The sequence below is a fragment of the Macaca nemestrina genome, chromosome 6 (genome assembly GCF_043159975.1).
Source record: "Macaca nemestrina isolate mMacNem1 chromosome 6, mMacNem.hap1, whole genome shotgun sequence".
Lineage (NCBI taxonomy): Eukaryota > Metazoa > Chordata > Mammalia > Primates > Cercopithecidae > Macaca > Macaca nemestrina.
The window spans coordinates 73083905-73098928 of NC_092130.1; the positions used below are offsets into that span (position 1 = coordinate 73083905).

The 15024-nt window shown below is 40.0% G+C and overlaps 1 protein-coding gene across 3 annotated transcripts in view; it reads left to right on the forward strand.

Annotated features, from left to right (window-relative positions):
- The window catches only part of LOC105471088 (ephrin A5), a 296118-nt gene extending 281259 nt beyond the window's left edge, over positions 1-14859 (forward strand). For 2 of the 3 annotated variants that reach the window (XM_011723453.3, XM_024789502.2), the window contains exons 3-5: positions 4049-4114; positions 4507-4587; positions 10386-14859. In XM_011723453.3, coding sequence (XP_011721755.1) covers positions 4049-4114; positions 4507-4587; positions 10386-10507 — 269 coding nt within the window. In that variant the 3' untranslated portion in view covers positions 10508-14859. The remainder of the gene's footprint in view (positions 1-4048; positions 4115-4506; positions 4588-10385) is intronic. The other variant, XM_011723456.3, reaches the window with a different exon arrangement.
- Positions 14860-15024: the final 165 nt, after the last annotated feature.

Here is a 15024-nt window from a genome sequence, read left to right on the forward strand (position 1 = left end):
TCTCCAGCTTGTATTTCATTATGTGTTATAAGGTTTTGATTGGTACTTTGCAGCTCATTCGGGGGAAGGGACTCTATGGATTGATTTATAAAGTTGCTATTAAGATAATGGAATGGAATGATTATGCTTGTTTTAATTGTCCCCATATCCCTATTCCCAGCTTCCTGACTCCAGTATACACTTTAAGGAGTAAACTGAGTAAATGGATGTGAATTTGGATTATGCGGTGGCTGTTTAAGACATTTCTCATTTTAAGTTGAAAAATCCTATTAGAAAATCCGTGTATCTTTAGAGGAAGATTTCAGATCTAGATTTTTTTCACCTGTTTGCAAGTCACTGCCTCTTTTTGGTTGCCAAAGCTCCGATTTGGAAATTTAGGGATAAAATGTCTTCTGTCCCAGTTGCTGCTGGTTAGCTTCTGGAGGACCTGTGAAGCCTCTGATAAACATGTCTGGTACACACTCTTGCTTCCTGCCCAGAGCTGCACTGGCTCTTCATGTGAACCTCAGCTATCACATGGATCCCTCCAGGGTACCCTAAACTGTGGTTCATATTTATGTCCCAGCTTGAAGAAGCACAACACAAAGGCAGGGACAGTTTGAAATCTTATATCTCTTCACATGCACAGCACCTAATAAAGAAGCTGATACATAGTAGGCATTTTATTTTATTTATTTATTTTTGATACAGAGTCTAGCTCTGTTGCTGGGCTGGAGTACAGTAGCTCAATCTCAGCTCACTGCAACCTCCACCTCCTGGACTCAAGCAATTCTCATGCCTCAGCCTCCCGAGTAGCTGGGATTATAAGTGTGTGCCCCTATGCCCGGCTAATTTTTGCATTTTTAATAGAGACAGGGTTTTGCCAAGTTGGCCAGGCTGGGCTCGATCTCCTGGCCTTAAGTGATCCATCCACCTTGGCCTCCCACAGTGTTAGGATTGTAGGCATGAACCACTGCACCCAGCCCATAGTAGGCATTTTAAAAGCATTTGAAATGGTAGATGAAGCTGCAGTAATATGTAATGGATTTTTATAATTATTCACTATCAACTTTCAACATCGACTATTCATTTTCTAAGGAAAGCAGCACAAGAAGTTATATATAGTGAATATAATTTATGTATATAAATTTATATATATTTATGTATATAATTTATGTATAAAATGCTTACATATTTGCTTTTAACTAAGATAAAGTTGGCTTTTAACTAAGACAAAGTGATGTATCTCTAGAGCCCTAAGGATTAATACTACCTACCTCCTGACAAAAACAAGGCGTGTTTTAAGATTTTACTCCCTCATTGCCATCCTCTGCTCTATCTATTGCTCATAAATTGATCCTGAGATTTTCTTTATAAGTTTAGTAGTGGGAATATTATATGTTTCAATTCCTCTGTTATGTTTTGTTTTTAGTGCTCAGTCCTCTGCCTTTTGCTTATTGTGATTAGTAATGCACTTATATCTTCAAATAGTACTAAAAATTAATCATCTGTATATTTAAGTTGGTATAAAGGTATCCTTTGTCAGCCAGGAAGTGTGTGGTGAAAGAACCTTGAGCATAACATAGAGGAAAACCACACTCTCACTTTATTAAACCTTACATTTAAAAAATAGAGTTTTGATACTATATGGAAAAAGTTTTCATCTTTTTGGATTTTTTGTTTGTTTTTCAAGGTGTTAAATAAGAAACCCAAGTTATACTGAGCTAGTGAGGCACACTTCTCAGGTTGTCTTGAAGGCTTAGGAGTTTACTCCTTGAGCTCAGGCCAGTGATGCAGTGATGACAGAGTCAATCCATGGCGTGCAATCTGTGTTGTGTACTCACCTATCACATTGTATGCTAATATTCCTTGTTCATAAATTTTTCTAAGGATTAGAGTATAATAGTCAAACAGTATCACAAGGCATCAGCCACATTTTCTGGTGATAGAAAATAAGGAAGTAATGGGGCAGGTTGTTAGAGAAGAGAGGTTTTTATTTTATGTGTCATATAAATACAAATACATTCGATATTTTTAATTTACAGAAGTATGTAGCACATCCACTAGCTAAGACTATGTCCCTCCTTGAGAGCTCATGAGAGAACTCTCCAGTTTTTTCCTGGAGGGCTTATCATTTGCTCTTTAGTTATTCCCATGTGCCCTACAATAATTTTCATGTCCTGGATTTATTTCTCCTATATACAAATCTGAAAGACCTGTACTAAATCCAAGAAGCTCCTCCCTAAACCAATTAAGCATTTGATTTTGTCTTCACCATGTTTATCTAGCAGTATCATCTGTAAAGTCAGTTATTTGCATGTAGCAAATCAAGTTCGTGAGGCTTGAAGTGAGTTCATCTCAGCTCGGAAATTCATAGAACAGCAGTGTGAACATCCATGTGTCACTTTTTTCACACTAACTCTCATGAATAAGACATATACTCCCTCAAGAACCCGTGGTTTTCCTAATGAATTGGAGTCACCTATGTGTACTGTATTTGCGACATGCACATTTGCAGTTGAGGTCCACGGGAAGGACACCATTTCCTGGATCAAACCGCAGAGTGCAAATATTGTGCCCTAAATAACACACTAGTTACTGTAAATGTCAGTAGAGGGAGTTTTTCTGACTTTGATTTAATGAAAGCCTACAGCAAAGCCAGCTGTTAGCACTTCTTAACTGCTTGTCAGAGCAACCAGGGGAGATGGGGAGGACCAAAAACACTTTTTCTCTATACTTTTGTTTTAAAATTAAAGTAGTTTTCAACAGGTGTTGAATAGGGACACTGGGGGCTCTATACTACTTGACATTATTTAGTTGGTGAATTTAGTTCTCCTCCAGGAGAGTTACTTGGATCTAGAATTACATAAGGAGATTGTATAAAATGTGTTTGCAAGTTTGTATATTGAATCCTCTCACCTGCAAAAGAAGCATTTTTGTGTTCTGGGCTCCCCATGAGGAATAATTTAAAAATAAAGGAAAGAGAAGACACACCAAATGCCGATCCCTCGCTTTGTCACTTTGGGTATTGCCAAACTAATTGTAAGCCATGTGTGATTTGATGGATGTCATCTGCTTTTTCTGAACAAAGAAACCACTTGAAGCAAACACATAGGGAGGAAAGTATGCGACGCTCGTTTCTGTAATTTTTTTCATTTCTAGAATGCATTAGTAAATACATGTGGTTGTGAAGGGCCTTACTGCCCTTGGAAATTCCTTTGACATTTTGCTGTGTGTACAGAGGGGAGATAATCTTTCAACCGTAGGGAAAGTTTACAGTCTTATTATCTTGAAGAGGAGAAGAAAGTTTCTTCCTCAAGTGATTTATAACTTGAAACATGCTGTCATGTTTTGGTAAGCCCACTTTATTAATTCCATCCTTCTCTGTGGCAAATTAAAAAATAAATACATGTACCATTGCAACATAGTGCTTTCTCAATAGCATATTGTACTTATAATAGCATGATGGAAGTTACCGGGCTTGGGTTAGTCATATAGAATGCAGAGCCAAGTTCTGAGTAAAACCTCTAATTGAATTACCTGCAAAAGCACTGACAGACAAGCTTTCAGGACGGACAAAGCTCTGCTTTCCCGAGCAGAAATAGGTCATGTTTAAGTCTGCCTTGTAACTCTCTGTTATTGGTTTTTGCCGGCACTTTCACCTCATGCCTCTGTTGGGCCCCTTTTCCTGCAGCAGAGGAGGAGCAGCTCTGTGAAAGCCAGAGGGCTCACACATTATCCTCTCGATTTAGAGAAAATTGATAACAGATCAAGTTAAATGGAAGAGCCTTTGAAATAAAAATCCAAAGTATTTCTTCACAGATTACTCAGATGCTTGCATGATTCTTTTATTGTATTGAAAAGAGAAGATCAGGATATGAAAGTAGCCTTTCTGTAGCAGTGAGACCTGAAAAGTACTGTTTGTTTTAATTTGGGGGAAGAATTAGAGAAAGTTCCTGTTGTCCAAATCAGGAAAGAATTTATTGTCCATCATGTGTATGTGAAAATGAAGAGTAATGTGTTGTTGTTCTCTTCTTTCTCTCCTGCTCTCTCTCTGTGTTATCTACAGCCTCTGCAATCCCAGATAATGGAAGAAGGTCCTGTCTAAAGCTCAAAGTCTTTGTGAGACCAACAAGTAAGTTCACTAGAATGAGCTTCAGAGGGTGGCTTCACTGCGCATGCTTTATTGTGTGGTCTGGTTCACAGCGGTAAAACTTTTTTTACTGTTAAATCTTGTGTGGTATCTGTTTTGTATATCAACATTCATATTTTAGTTTTCATCATATTTTTTCTCATTCTTCATGATGCTTTTACTTAAGTACACAGCAGTTGCTAACTTGTTGTTTCTTAGACTGTTGTACATGCAGAGCAAATGGGAACAATATTGGCATTTAGAACATGCCATTGATTGCAAAACAATCTTTACATAAAAAAAGAAAAAAAAGGAGAGAAAGAAAAAAGAAAGAAATGGGAGTTTAAGGGTGTCTTCACTAACATATTTGGCTGTTATCTCTATTTTTGTTATAGATAGCTGTATGAAAACTATAGGTGTTCATGATCGTGTTTTCGATGTTAACGACAAAGTAGAAAATTCATTAGAACCAGCAGGTTAGTATGCTTAGAGAATCTCTTTTAACAAATGCATCTATTTCTCTGGTGCTTCAGTATTTTTTTCCTTTCTTCCTCTCTGCATGTTTGCATGGTATAGTTGTTGTTCTGCTTTTGCTCATTGCTAGCGATGCTAATATGACTTATATTCTACCTCATTCCTCCAGTATCTTTGTGTAATGCATGTTAGATAAAATAAAACTTTTCTTTTTTGGAATGGGTTTGAGCTAATGCAGTATCCTAATATAGAAGCCCCATCAGAATGCTAAAATCTCACTGCCTTTTACCATATCCTCAGAGCATGCTGGTGAATCACTGTGAATATTAAAGGTTCTGTTTTCATATAAGACACAAAACATTTCTATTGTATATGTTCATAAAATTTTATTTTTTATGTCCAAATCTATAGATAAAAGTAATAAGACTATTGCACAAAATAGAAACTAATTCAACATATTTAGTTTTCTCTAGAAATTTACATGCATCATTGAACTGACCTAAGGAACTTTATTTTATTTAAATATTATTTTAGCTATTGTCAATAGTAATTGGTCTAGAGAAGTATAATCACATTGCTACCACAAATTCACACATCTCTTGCTGCCACAAATGTACCAGTAGCCTGTTGAGCCAAATGTGATCCTTGATTACCGAGGCAAAATAAGTTTTAAGGATAAATAAAATTTTTCTACTATTGACTTCCACACTCCTAATGTTTCTCATAACTAAAGAAAAATAAAACCCATCAAAGCACTCATTGAGGCATTTAGTCTGTCACATACTATGGATAATGAGAACATGTAAACTATTCATTTGGTTATCAATTCAGTCTGGCCATTTAATGAAACTAGATTCACTGGGAGGTGTGGTCGCCCTCTGCCAACTGCTTATGGAGGAGTGTGCCTGGAGGCCCTGTGTGTTCCCTTCCTCTGTGGTGTCCTCTTCTCCCCTACCTGCTCCAGATCTTCACTGGTTTCCTTACCCATCTCCCTTGATCATCTCAAAGCTTAAGGGCAATAAAATGTTTTCCTCTTCATGGAGAGATTTGAGCCCCCTTATGTAAATGGAGATTTTTTTTTTTCTTTTTGTAGTAGAAATTTCTCTTCCTTATGGTCCTAGAAACTAACAGGCATTGAGGTCCACTTTTTCCTCCAATGTTGTAACCAGGACTGCACAGTCAATGAGCCTTAGGGAAACTTACCCTGAGTAAATGCTGTGCCTCAGGACATACAATAGCTTGCCCGTTATAACTGACAGAAAGAGTTAGAGTTTTTTCCCTGAAGCATTCTCGTTTTTCTAAGGCAGGCATCTCACCCAGAGCGCAAATGAGAGGTGTGTACAATGAGCTCTCTGAGGTCTTAGTGGCTCCCCAGGGATCAGTTAGCTGCTTTAGAAAGTTTTAAGGAATGAATGCTGACATGAAGACATTTTAATTGTGTCCTGGAAATCTGGAGCCATGACTTTGGCTTCTTAAGGTACCAGAGTCCTCACAATTGGGGACTTGGGCCATCAGAGGATCTGCAAGTTACTCAGTATCTCCCTCAACAACCCCAGAGTCTACACTCTTCCTTCTGTGACTGAGGAGACTCACCCGTGCCACATTGCTGATTAGATAGATCCAGGGTTAATACTCAGATCTTCTGACTCCTATTCCAATATTAGTATCAAAGTAGTAGTCTCTTACCATTGCTAGAGGTATGTTCATAAAGAGGACTTAAGTCTCTTGGCTTTGTTAAGAAGCCACAAGAAGAATGAGCAGCATGTTCTAAACAAAAAAATTACCCAGGATTATGATCTATTGATACACATTGTACATAATGTAGGCATCTCTTTCCCATGGTTTTTTTTCCCCAGGGAATCTCCACTGCCTGTCTACAGCATAGAAGGCTGCTTAGATACCTAACAGATTGCATATTTTTCTCTGGTAATGAAGAGGCACATGGAGGACCATCCTGCCATTAGGAAAATTACCTTTGAATTCCACTAACGATACAATGCAAGATATTAAGATGCCTTCGTGCATGAACATATGTCACTGTCTTTGCGGAAACAATGTTTTTTTTTCACTGAACATTTAAAATGCACAATGGCCCCAAATTGATGGACATGTAACTGCTGGAAGTTTGCAAAAGTTTGGCAGAATGTAGTTCAGTGTGTGCAAACGTGCGCTGGGGAGTAGAGCGTAGGTGTACATGCAGGAAAAGCTCCTTGAGTCAGTCAGAGCTATGTTTTAAGGGCTTGCTGGTGAGCAACTTCACTAACAAAGTGAGACAAGGTTGAGCCACAATTCCTGGCAATAAGAAAACAATAAGGAGTGAAGCACTGTGCCTCACACCTATAATCTCAGCAATTTGAGAGGCTGAGATGGGTGGATTGCTTGAGGCTGAGAGTTTGAGACCAACCTGGGCAACACTGTGTGACCTTGTCTTTCCAAAAAAAAAAAAGAAGTGGTGTGTGTGCCTGTAGTCTCAGCTACTTGGGAGACTGAGGCGGGAGGATTGCTTAAGCCCAGGAGTTCGAGGCTACAGTGAGCTATGATCATGCCACTGCACTCCATCCTGGGTGACAGAGCAAGATTCTGTCTCTAAGAAGAGAGAGAAAGTCCCGTCAGACTTGCAATTCTTCCCCACTGTGTCAAACCACTGAATGAAAGGGTATTTGCCTTCCCCCAGCTCCGGGTGTAGACCCACTCTTTATGAACCCAGCAAGTCTGAAAGGATTCCACTGCATGATCTCAGCAATGTGTACTAATTCACCTGTCTTTGGAATGTATTTGTCTTTTTTGTTTGCTTGCACACTCTGCCTGCCAGTTTCCTATCATCAGGGATGCAGGATGATCTCAGGGCAGACATATGCCACATAACATGCTCCAAAATATTGCTAGTGTTCTCTCCATTAACCATTGAAACCCCCATGTTGTGGAATCCTGTAGCCAAGAGGCAAAACTTGATTTAGCTTCTGAAGAGGAACATTTTCTTCTCCCAAGCCCATGTTACAAGTGTTAGAAATTCTCTCATATTTAGGTGTACTTTTCATTGGGATAGATTTTGCCTATGAATTCCTCCTTAGAATTCTGAAATTGCTCAGATTTGCCCAAATGACAGCCAGTTTCTCATTTCACTTTTGGGGGCTGTAGAATTTCCCAACACTGGGAACCTGTTTTAATCAAAGGATGCTTTGTGGAATCCCAAATGAGGAACAGCGTGTTGCAGGAAGAAGAGAAGGATCCTGATGCCCTAATGGGACTGACTTTCCTTTTGTGGGGCAGGAAGATATATATTCGTTGGGTGCTTATAAAAGGTTAATTCCAAAGATTGTATATGATAAAAGGACTGAAAGGCCCACTTAGCCTCATACTTCACTTAGATGAAAAACAAAAGCCTTTCTCTCCATTACCCTGTAAGACCTATTCCCTGTGTCTTGTGCTGAGTAGACCTGGAATAATGGATAGCCCTCACTGTGTACATAGAAGGGACTAGGGTTGTGGTGAAGGGGTTCACACCGAAGATCTAAGTGCTAGCTGGGTACCTTTAACAGTACACTTGTAAACTATACAAGGAGAAGGATTGGGTAATATGCTAGTAAAAATAAGATAGAGAGGAATCCAATAGCTGATGCAATTTCAGGTATTTAAATATGTGATATTATGAAATGAACTCTGGAATCCTCAGGGTTTATGGTTATTTCACAATTAAGCCTGAAGTGCTCCATTGTTTTGATTGACAACATATTGGTGCTCTTAAGAAAGTGATTTGGATTTTAATTTCAGGGCTATTAAGGGCCTTTACTTCTACTTCCTGTTAACTACAGATTTAATTAATACACTTGCAAGGCTGAAAAAGAGCAGAGAATAGAGGAGAGTCTGAAGGTATTTGGCCACATTGTGGAGGACTTTATATATATTTTTTCTGCATCCATTTATCTTACCATCTTGCTTCCTAACCTTTTCTAGTCTCCTAGGCTAAAATCACTCCATGTAGATTCACTAAGGTCCAGGAAAAGGGAGCAAATTTGACAAGGGGATGCAACAGCTTTCATTCGAGGGAAGGCTAAAATGGTAAGAGCACTCCAGGGCAGGAGACTCAACACTAAGAAGACCTTTCTCATTGGGAATGGATGTGATGGACAGAAACATCCCAAACGAGCATATCTGAAGCAGAAGTCAGCCTGTGAACCTGAAAAGTGGTTACTTTAGGACAAATGTTAGGGAGTGTGATTCTACCCAGTGAACTAAAAGCATCCTTATTGTGACACGTGTGGTAGGAAAATATAAATGAGTTTAAAATAATGGTTAGTTAACCCGTTGAGGGGTTTGAGGTGGCCCCATCCGGGGTATTTAGGGATTATCCTTTGAGGTCAATATAATTGTGAACAACCACTAGAGCCTTGTTACCATTCTCTCTGACCCTTGAGCAATTCCCAGATGGTAACTGCTGAGCACCTACAGGAAGTTACCCTGATGCTGAGATAAAATTTGCACAGGGACTCACTATTGGCCCCCAGAATGTGTTATTCAGAGATCCTTAGTCTAAAAGCACAAGTGGCCAGGTATGGTGACTCCTGTCTATAATCCCAATGCTTTGGGAGGCCAGGGGAGGAGGTTGGTTGAGGCTAAGAGTTTGAGACCAGCCCGGGAGGCAAAGCAAAACCCTGTCTCTCTAAAAATGTTTTAAATTAGCCAGGCATGGTGGTTCACACCTGGAGTCCCAGCTACTTGGGAGGTTGAGGCAGGAGGATTGCTTGAGCCCAGGAGGTCAAGACTACAGCGAGCTGTGATTGGGCCACTGCACTCCAGTCTGCACAACAGAGCAAGACCTTACCTCTCAAAAACATTGATTAATTTAATTTAATTAACAGTAAAGAAAAGCATGTTAGACAGGTGGAAAGAAGAAGACAGGCAGCCCTGGAGCAGAGCATGGCTCCTAGGCAAGCCTCCAACCTCTCTTTGGTACTAATTGCTGCAGAGTTCCCATTTTGAAGTTAAGCCTGTTAATCATGCAGATCAGGAAGGCTATCCAAAGTCAGAGGCAGCCTCATAGAACACTTTATAGCTAAATAAAAGAAGCTTAACTCACTTAATCCATTTTATTTAGAGGAAAATTTGCATCCACGCTGATAATTTATGTGCCAAGCTTCAGCCCGATAAAAATAAAAATAGTCAAGTTCAAGTAATTTAATCTTAGAAATACAGGGTTTGTAATAGAGATAGCACCATAATTGACACCTAATTATAGGCAAACTAGTGGGCATAGGTTTATTGAAGTTTACTAGGCATGATGTATAGTTTATCCAAAATGTTGTTGTTTTGGCATTTAGTTTTTCATGTTTGAAAATTCGTCTAGGCATCCAACAACCAGGCAATCTACACTAATCCTATGAAACAGCTAAAAGAAGGGAAATGGGCAGTGCATTCTGCCCCACCCCCACCAACATGTCAGTTGCCTGCTTGTGACATCTTAGGTTTCAAAGGTACTTTCACATATCTGAAATTTGTGCAAGGCATATCTGACTGCTGGCTAACTAAAGCAGCTCACGTGCCAAAGGTTATAGTGTATGCATAATTTTTCCCTTCAATTTTTAAGGAAAGTATTAATATTGCTGAGAAAGTCCAATTTTCTTTGCTTCTTCTTTGTTTGCTGTAAATAATGAGTGATTATGCAGACATGAAAGTCAATGGTGGCACAAGGTTCATTACCCTACTTTGCAGAGGGTGGCGAGGTCTGTTAACAGCAGGCTGCTGCAAGAGAGTTATTAAGGATGTGAAATCTCATTGGAATGTGTGCTTTCTATTTGAACAGATGACACCGTACATGAGTCAGCCGAGCCATCCCGCGGCGAGAACGCGGCACAAACACCAAGGATACCCAGCCGCCTTTTGGCAATCCTACTGTTCCTCCTGGCGATGCTTTTGACATTATAGCACAGTCTCCTCCCGTCACTTGTCACAGAAAACATCAGGGTCTTGGAACACCAGAGATCCACCTAACTGCTCATCCTAAGAAGGGACTTGTTATTGGGTTTTGGCAGATGTCAGATTTTTGTTTTCTTTCTTTCAGCCTGAATTCTAAGCAACAACTTGGGGCTGGGGGCCTAAACTTGTTCCTGCCTCCCTCACCCCCCCCACCCCCAGCCCTGGCCCCTGACTTCTCTCGCCCCTCCCAAATTAAATGGACTCCAGATGAAAATGCCAAATTGTCGTAGTGACACCAGTGGTTCGTCAGCTCCTGTGCATTCTCCTCTAAGAACTCACCTCTGGTAGCGCACTGTGTCAGCGGTCTATGGACAAGGAAGAGTAGTGGCAGATGCAGCCAGCGCTGGCTAGGCCCGGGAGGGTTTTGCTATCCTATACAATATTTATGCCTTCTCATTCAGAACTGTAAGATGATCGCGCAGGGCATCATGTCACCATGTCAGGTCCAGAGGGGAGGTATTAAGAATAGATATAATATTACACCATTTCCTATAGGAGTGTATAAATGAACTGGCTTCTAAAAGGTTGAGACACTGGGTTTTTTTTTAATATGACTGTCTTAAAGCATTCTTGACAGCAAAACTTGTGCTCTCTAAAAGAAGCCTTTTTTTTTTTTCTAGGAGGCAGGTTGGGTGTGGAATGCTAATACAGAGCAGGTGTGAAAACAGAGAAAACTACAGGTTTGCTGGGGGTGTGTATGTGTGAGTGCCTCTAATTTTTTTGGTGACTGGGCAGTGCACACCAGATATTTTTTCTTTGAATACAGATCACCATGGTGCTACAACTTTTTTTTTTTTTAAGAAACTCAAAGAGGCATTTTTATGAATAAAGTGACCTTCCCCAAGGCTGACAAGCCAGGGTTGATGAGTGCATAGTGGAATAGCTTTGGATGCTCCTCTGGGGGATGATGTATACCAAGGAGAGGACCGCAGTGGCCAGAGGAGACATGATTTGGCTTTGCTGGAGCGCCAGTGTGCTGTGGCCTTTCCCCGCCTCCCACCCTAGTACCCACGTTTTGCTCCACACTCCATGACTGCAGGGGCTCGGACACAAACCCCTGTCACCAGGAGAGTCAGTCAGCACGACTTGGGAGGGCTAAAGGGAAATTTGGAAATAAAATTCCAAAGTTTGGAGTAAAAAAATTCAAGTGTTGATTTTATATTCTTTCCCTTTCTGGCACAGCCTAAAGCATAGGGGGAACATGTGTTTATCTGTGGGAGATAAACAAGATGGAGTCCCAAAGACTTTAACAAAATATTTTTTTAAAAATCCACTAGAATAGAAAATACATTATTTAGATATACTTTATGCTGAGAGTGAGTATATATGCTTGTCCTATTTAAACTTGTGAGAAAAAGTGGTATCCCTTGATACATTTAGAAATATGGGGGCTATCTTGTTTCATTGTGGGGGTGGGGCAGAAGGAGAATAAATGCAGGATGACCCTGTTGAAGGAATCTTAGCATGGCCAACAGGGGACATTTCCAGTCGATTACCAGGAAATGCAAGCCTCGGGGTTTCTACTGGTGGTGGGGCTGTCATGAACTTCAAAATCCAAAGCCTAGACAGGGAAAAGTGTTAGACCAATGGAAAAGGAATCCAACCTTTTTTTTTTTTTTTTTTTTTTTTTTTTTGCTATTGCACATGTCAACAGAAACCATGCCTTTCAAAGTAAGAAATGTGATGATCATGTAAAATGTGAAAAATTGAAAGCATTCCAGCAAAATAAGAATTTTTTATATCTTTGTTTTTTAAGATGTATATGTAAAAAAAAGAGAAGGTCACGTTATGGACAGACTTCGTGAATGGGAATTTGCTTAGAATTGTGAGTAGTTCTGAATTAGAAAAGTATGTGAATGAAAGGCAGCTGTAAACGTATTGCACCCTGGAGAGTTGTACACATGTTGAAATGTAATCTGGGCTTACCTGATCCATTTGGAGTGGATGTCACTGCCGAATCTGTTCTCACATGGAACCATGTGCGTGGGGTTGCCAGCCTCACAGATACAATCAATCCTATTCCCTCCTGACATCAGGAACTCCTCTGGAGTGGCAGAGTCTTATCACAGAAGGCAGCCACCATTTCACTGAAACAAAAGTTCACGGCATTCAATTCCTTTTTCCTTTAACTATTCATATACTTAGTACTCTCAGTAATATTCAGAAATACTTTTTTTTAAATAATTAATAGTTACAGGCTTGTTGGTCCAGTGGGATTTGGGTAGGGGGAGAAAGATACCTTCTAAAATGAATCAGTACAACCAAAATAATACTGCATGTTCTATAACCACAAGGAAATCAAATGATTCTGTAATGATTCCAGTTAGTCATAACTACGTTAGTAGTGCTAAATTCAATTTAGAAATGGTGACTTCTGTGGTTTTCCTAGCATTTGTCTCTAACAAATGGTGAAATAATTACTCATGGCCCTCTCTGCCATTGTCTTTCATTTTTTCCACAGTGAAATTCGACCCCTTTACTTCACCATTCTGCCACTGCAAATTAAGTATAAAGAAAATAGCAAGACTATCCACACCAGTAGACAGTATGCTTCTCTACTTATAAGTGACGTAATCATAGCTAATGCACTTGCCATGGAGTTTTCAAGATGATTGGTGTCAGACGGTTTTCATTTTGTTTAAAAAGTGTTAGTGGCCTTTTGTGGTGGTGTTACAATCCTCTGGGGGCTTAGGAGGATGTTGATGCAACTTTGTAGATGCTTTTAATTTCAAAAACAACTCAAAAGTCTAAAGGGCAGTCATAGCTGCCACTCAGCCCCAGTTAGTCAAACCCCAGTGACCTTTGCCCCTGGTTGCCAAGGGCTTTGCAACATGAAGCAGGGAAATAAGGATCTGTCTGTTTAGTGGATACCGTGTATCCTTTAATAGACCAGGTAACAGTTCGTGTTAGTTTAGACTATTGTTTTGTACTGTACTTTCTTGGGTGGCAGAGGAAAGAAAAGTAAAACATTAAAAAAAAAAAAAAAAAAAAACTGCGTTCTTTAAATTCTGTATTATTAGCAACCTCTGTTGTATATAGTGTTTGATAATAAAGTATTAATTTGATTCTTATGTCTTTTGTAAGTGAGAACAATAGACTTTCAGGATACAAAACATGCATTGAGGCTTTGAAACATCCAATGTGTACCGTGGCTGAAAACAAGAGTCACAAGTGGCTGAGACACTGCTCCATACAGGACTCGTGTGTGGCCATTGCCCACCCAATCTTATGACTCCATCATCTCGGGACCTGGAACAACATGACTTTTTTGATCAATATTTTGTCCTCAGTGTTTTCAAGGTCTGATGTTGGAGCCCTGTGGCCCACCCTCCCTTCTCCACCAGCATGTTGGTTTGAAAAGGATAGGGAATTTAGAAATGGTTCTGTACTTTGGTTTGGTTTGGTTTTCTGTGTGTGATTGTTTTCATGGACTGTTTTATTTTTTCCCAGGAAGAGTCTTTATCGATATCATGTGCAGCTCGCTCATGGAAATGGTTGCAAACCAATCAGTGTAGGAAGGTTCAATGGGGCTGTTTCCCTCTCCATGTCGTTGTGAAAGGAAGAGTCACACAGTACCTGTGGATTTTCAGGGACTCTGTTTTTCTCCGGTGCCTTAGCAACGGCAGCAGCCATTTGTATTAGTTTCAAATAATCAGAAAAACAGTTTTCAACTCCTCCTTTCCATTCATTGCTCTCAGAGTTGTGGTCACTGACTTTTCTTTTGAAAACCACCTCCACCAACACCCCCGTTTGCCTACACCACCCCCCTTTTACTTTATATGTTTAGTTTATTTTTTTGTCTCTCGCCTTCCTCCCACATTTTATTTCCCTTCAGAGCCGTGAATGGTCAGGTCTGTGTCTGGTTTGGCATCACTGAGTTTTTCCCATGCATTGGCCCCAGGGCTGCTAGGATGTGAGACAAATCTCCCTACAATGGGCTTGCTCCCATTGTCTGTACAGTTTAATAGATGCTGGCATGTCGGAGGTTACCCATGAGTCAAAATCCGCTTTCCATGCTTACTCTTGACACCCCATTGAAGCCACTCATTGTGTGTGCGTCTGGGTGTGAAGTCCAGCTCCGTGTGGTCCTGTGCTTGTACTGCCCTGCTTTGCAGTTCCTTTGCACTTACTCATCGAGTGCTGTTTTGAAATGCTGACATTATATAAACGTTAAAGAAAATGTAAAAAAAAAAAAAAAATACCCACACACAAACAAACCCATACGATCTGTATTTGTATATACACGTGTCCGTACAAGTATACCTAAATAAAAATTAAAGATTTTCATCATTTTAATTGGATCCCTCCTTCTACTTCTTTGTTCCTTGAATGACGCCTTTATTTCAGGGGCTACTTGTACTCTGCTGATTTTTCAAAATCTTTGTGGACAGAAAAGATAATACAACATGCACAAGGGAAGGCCTGGGAAGCTCAAAGAATGCAGAGTTAGAAATGGCCAAGTATCT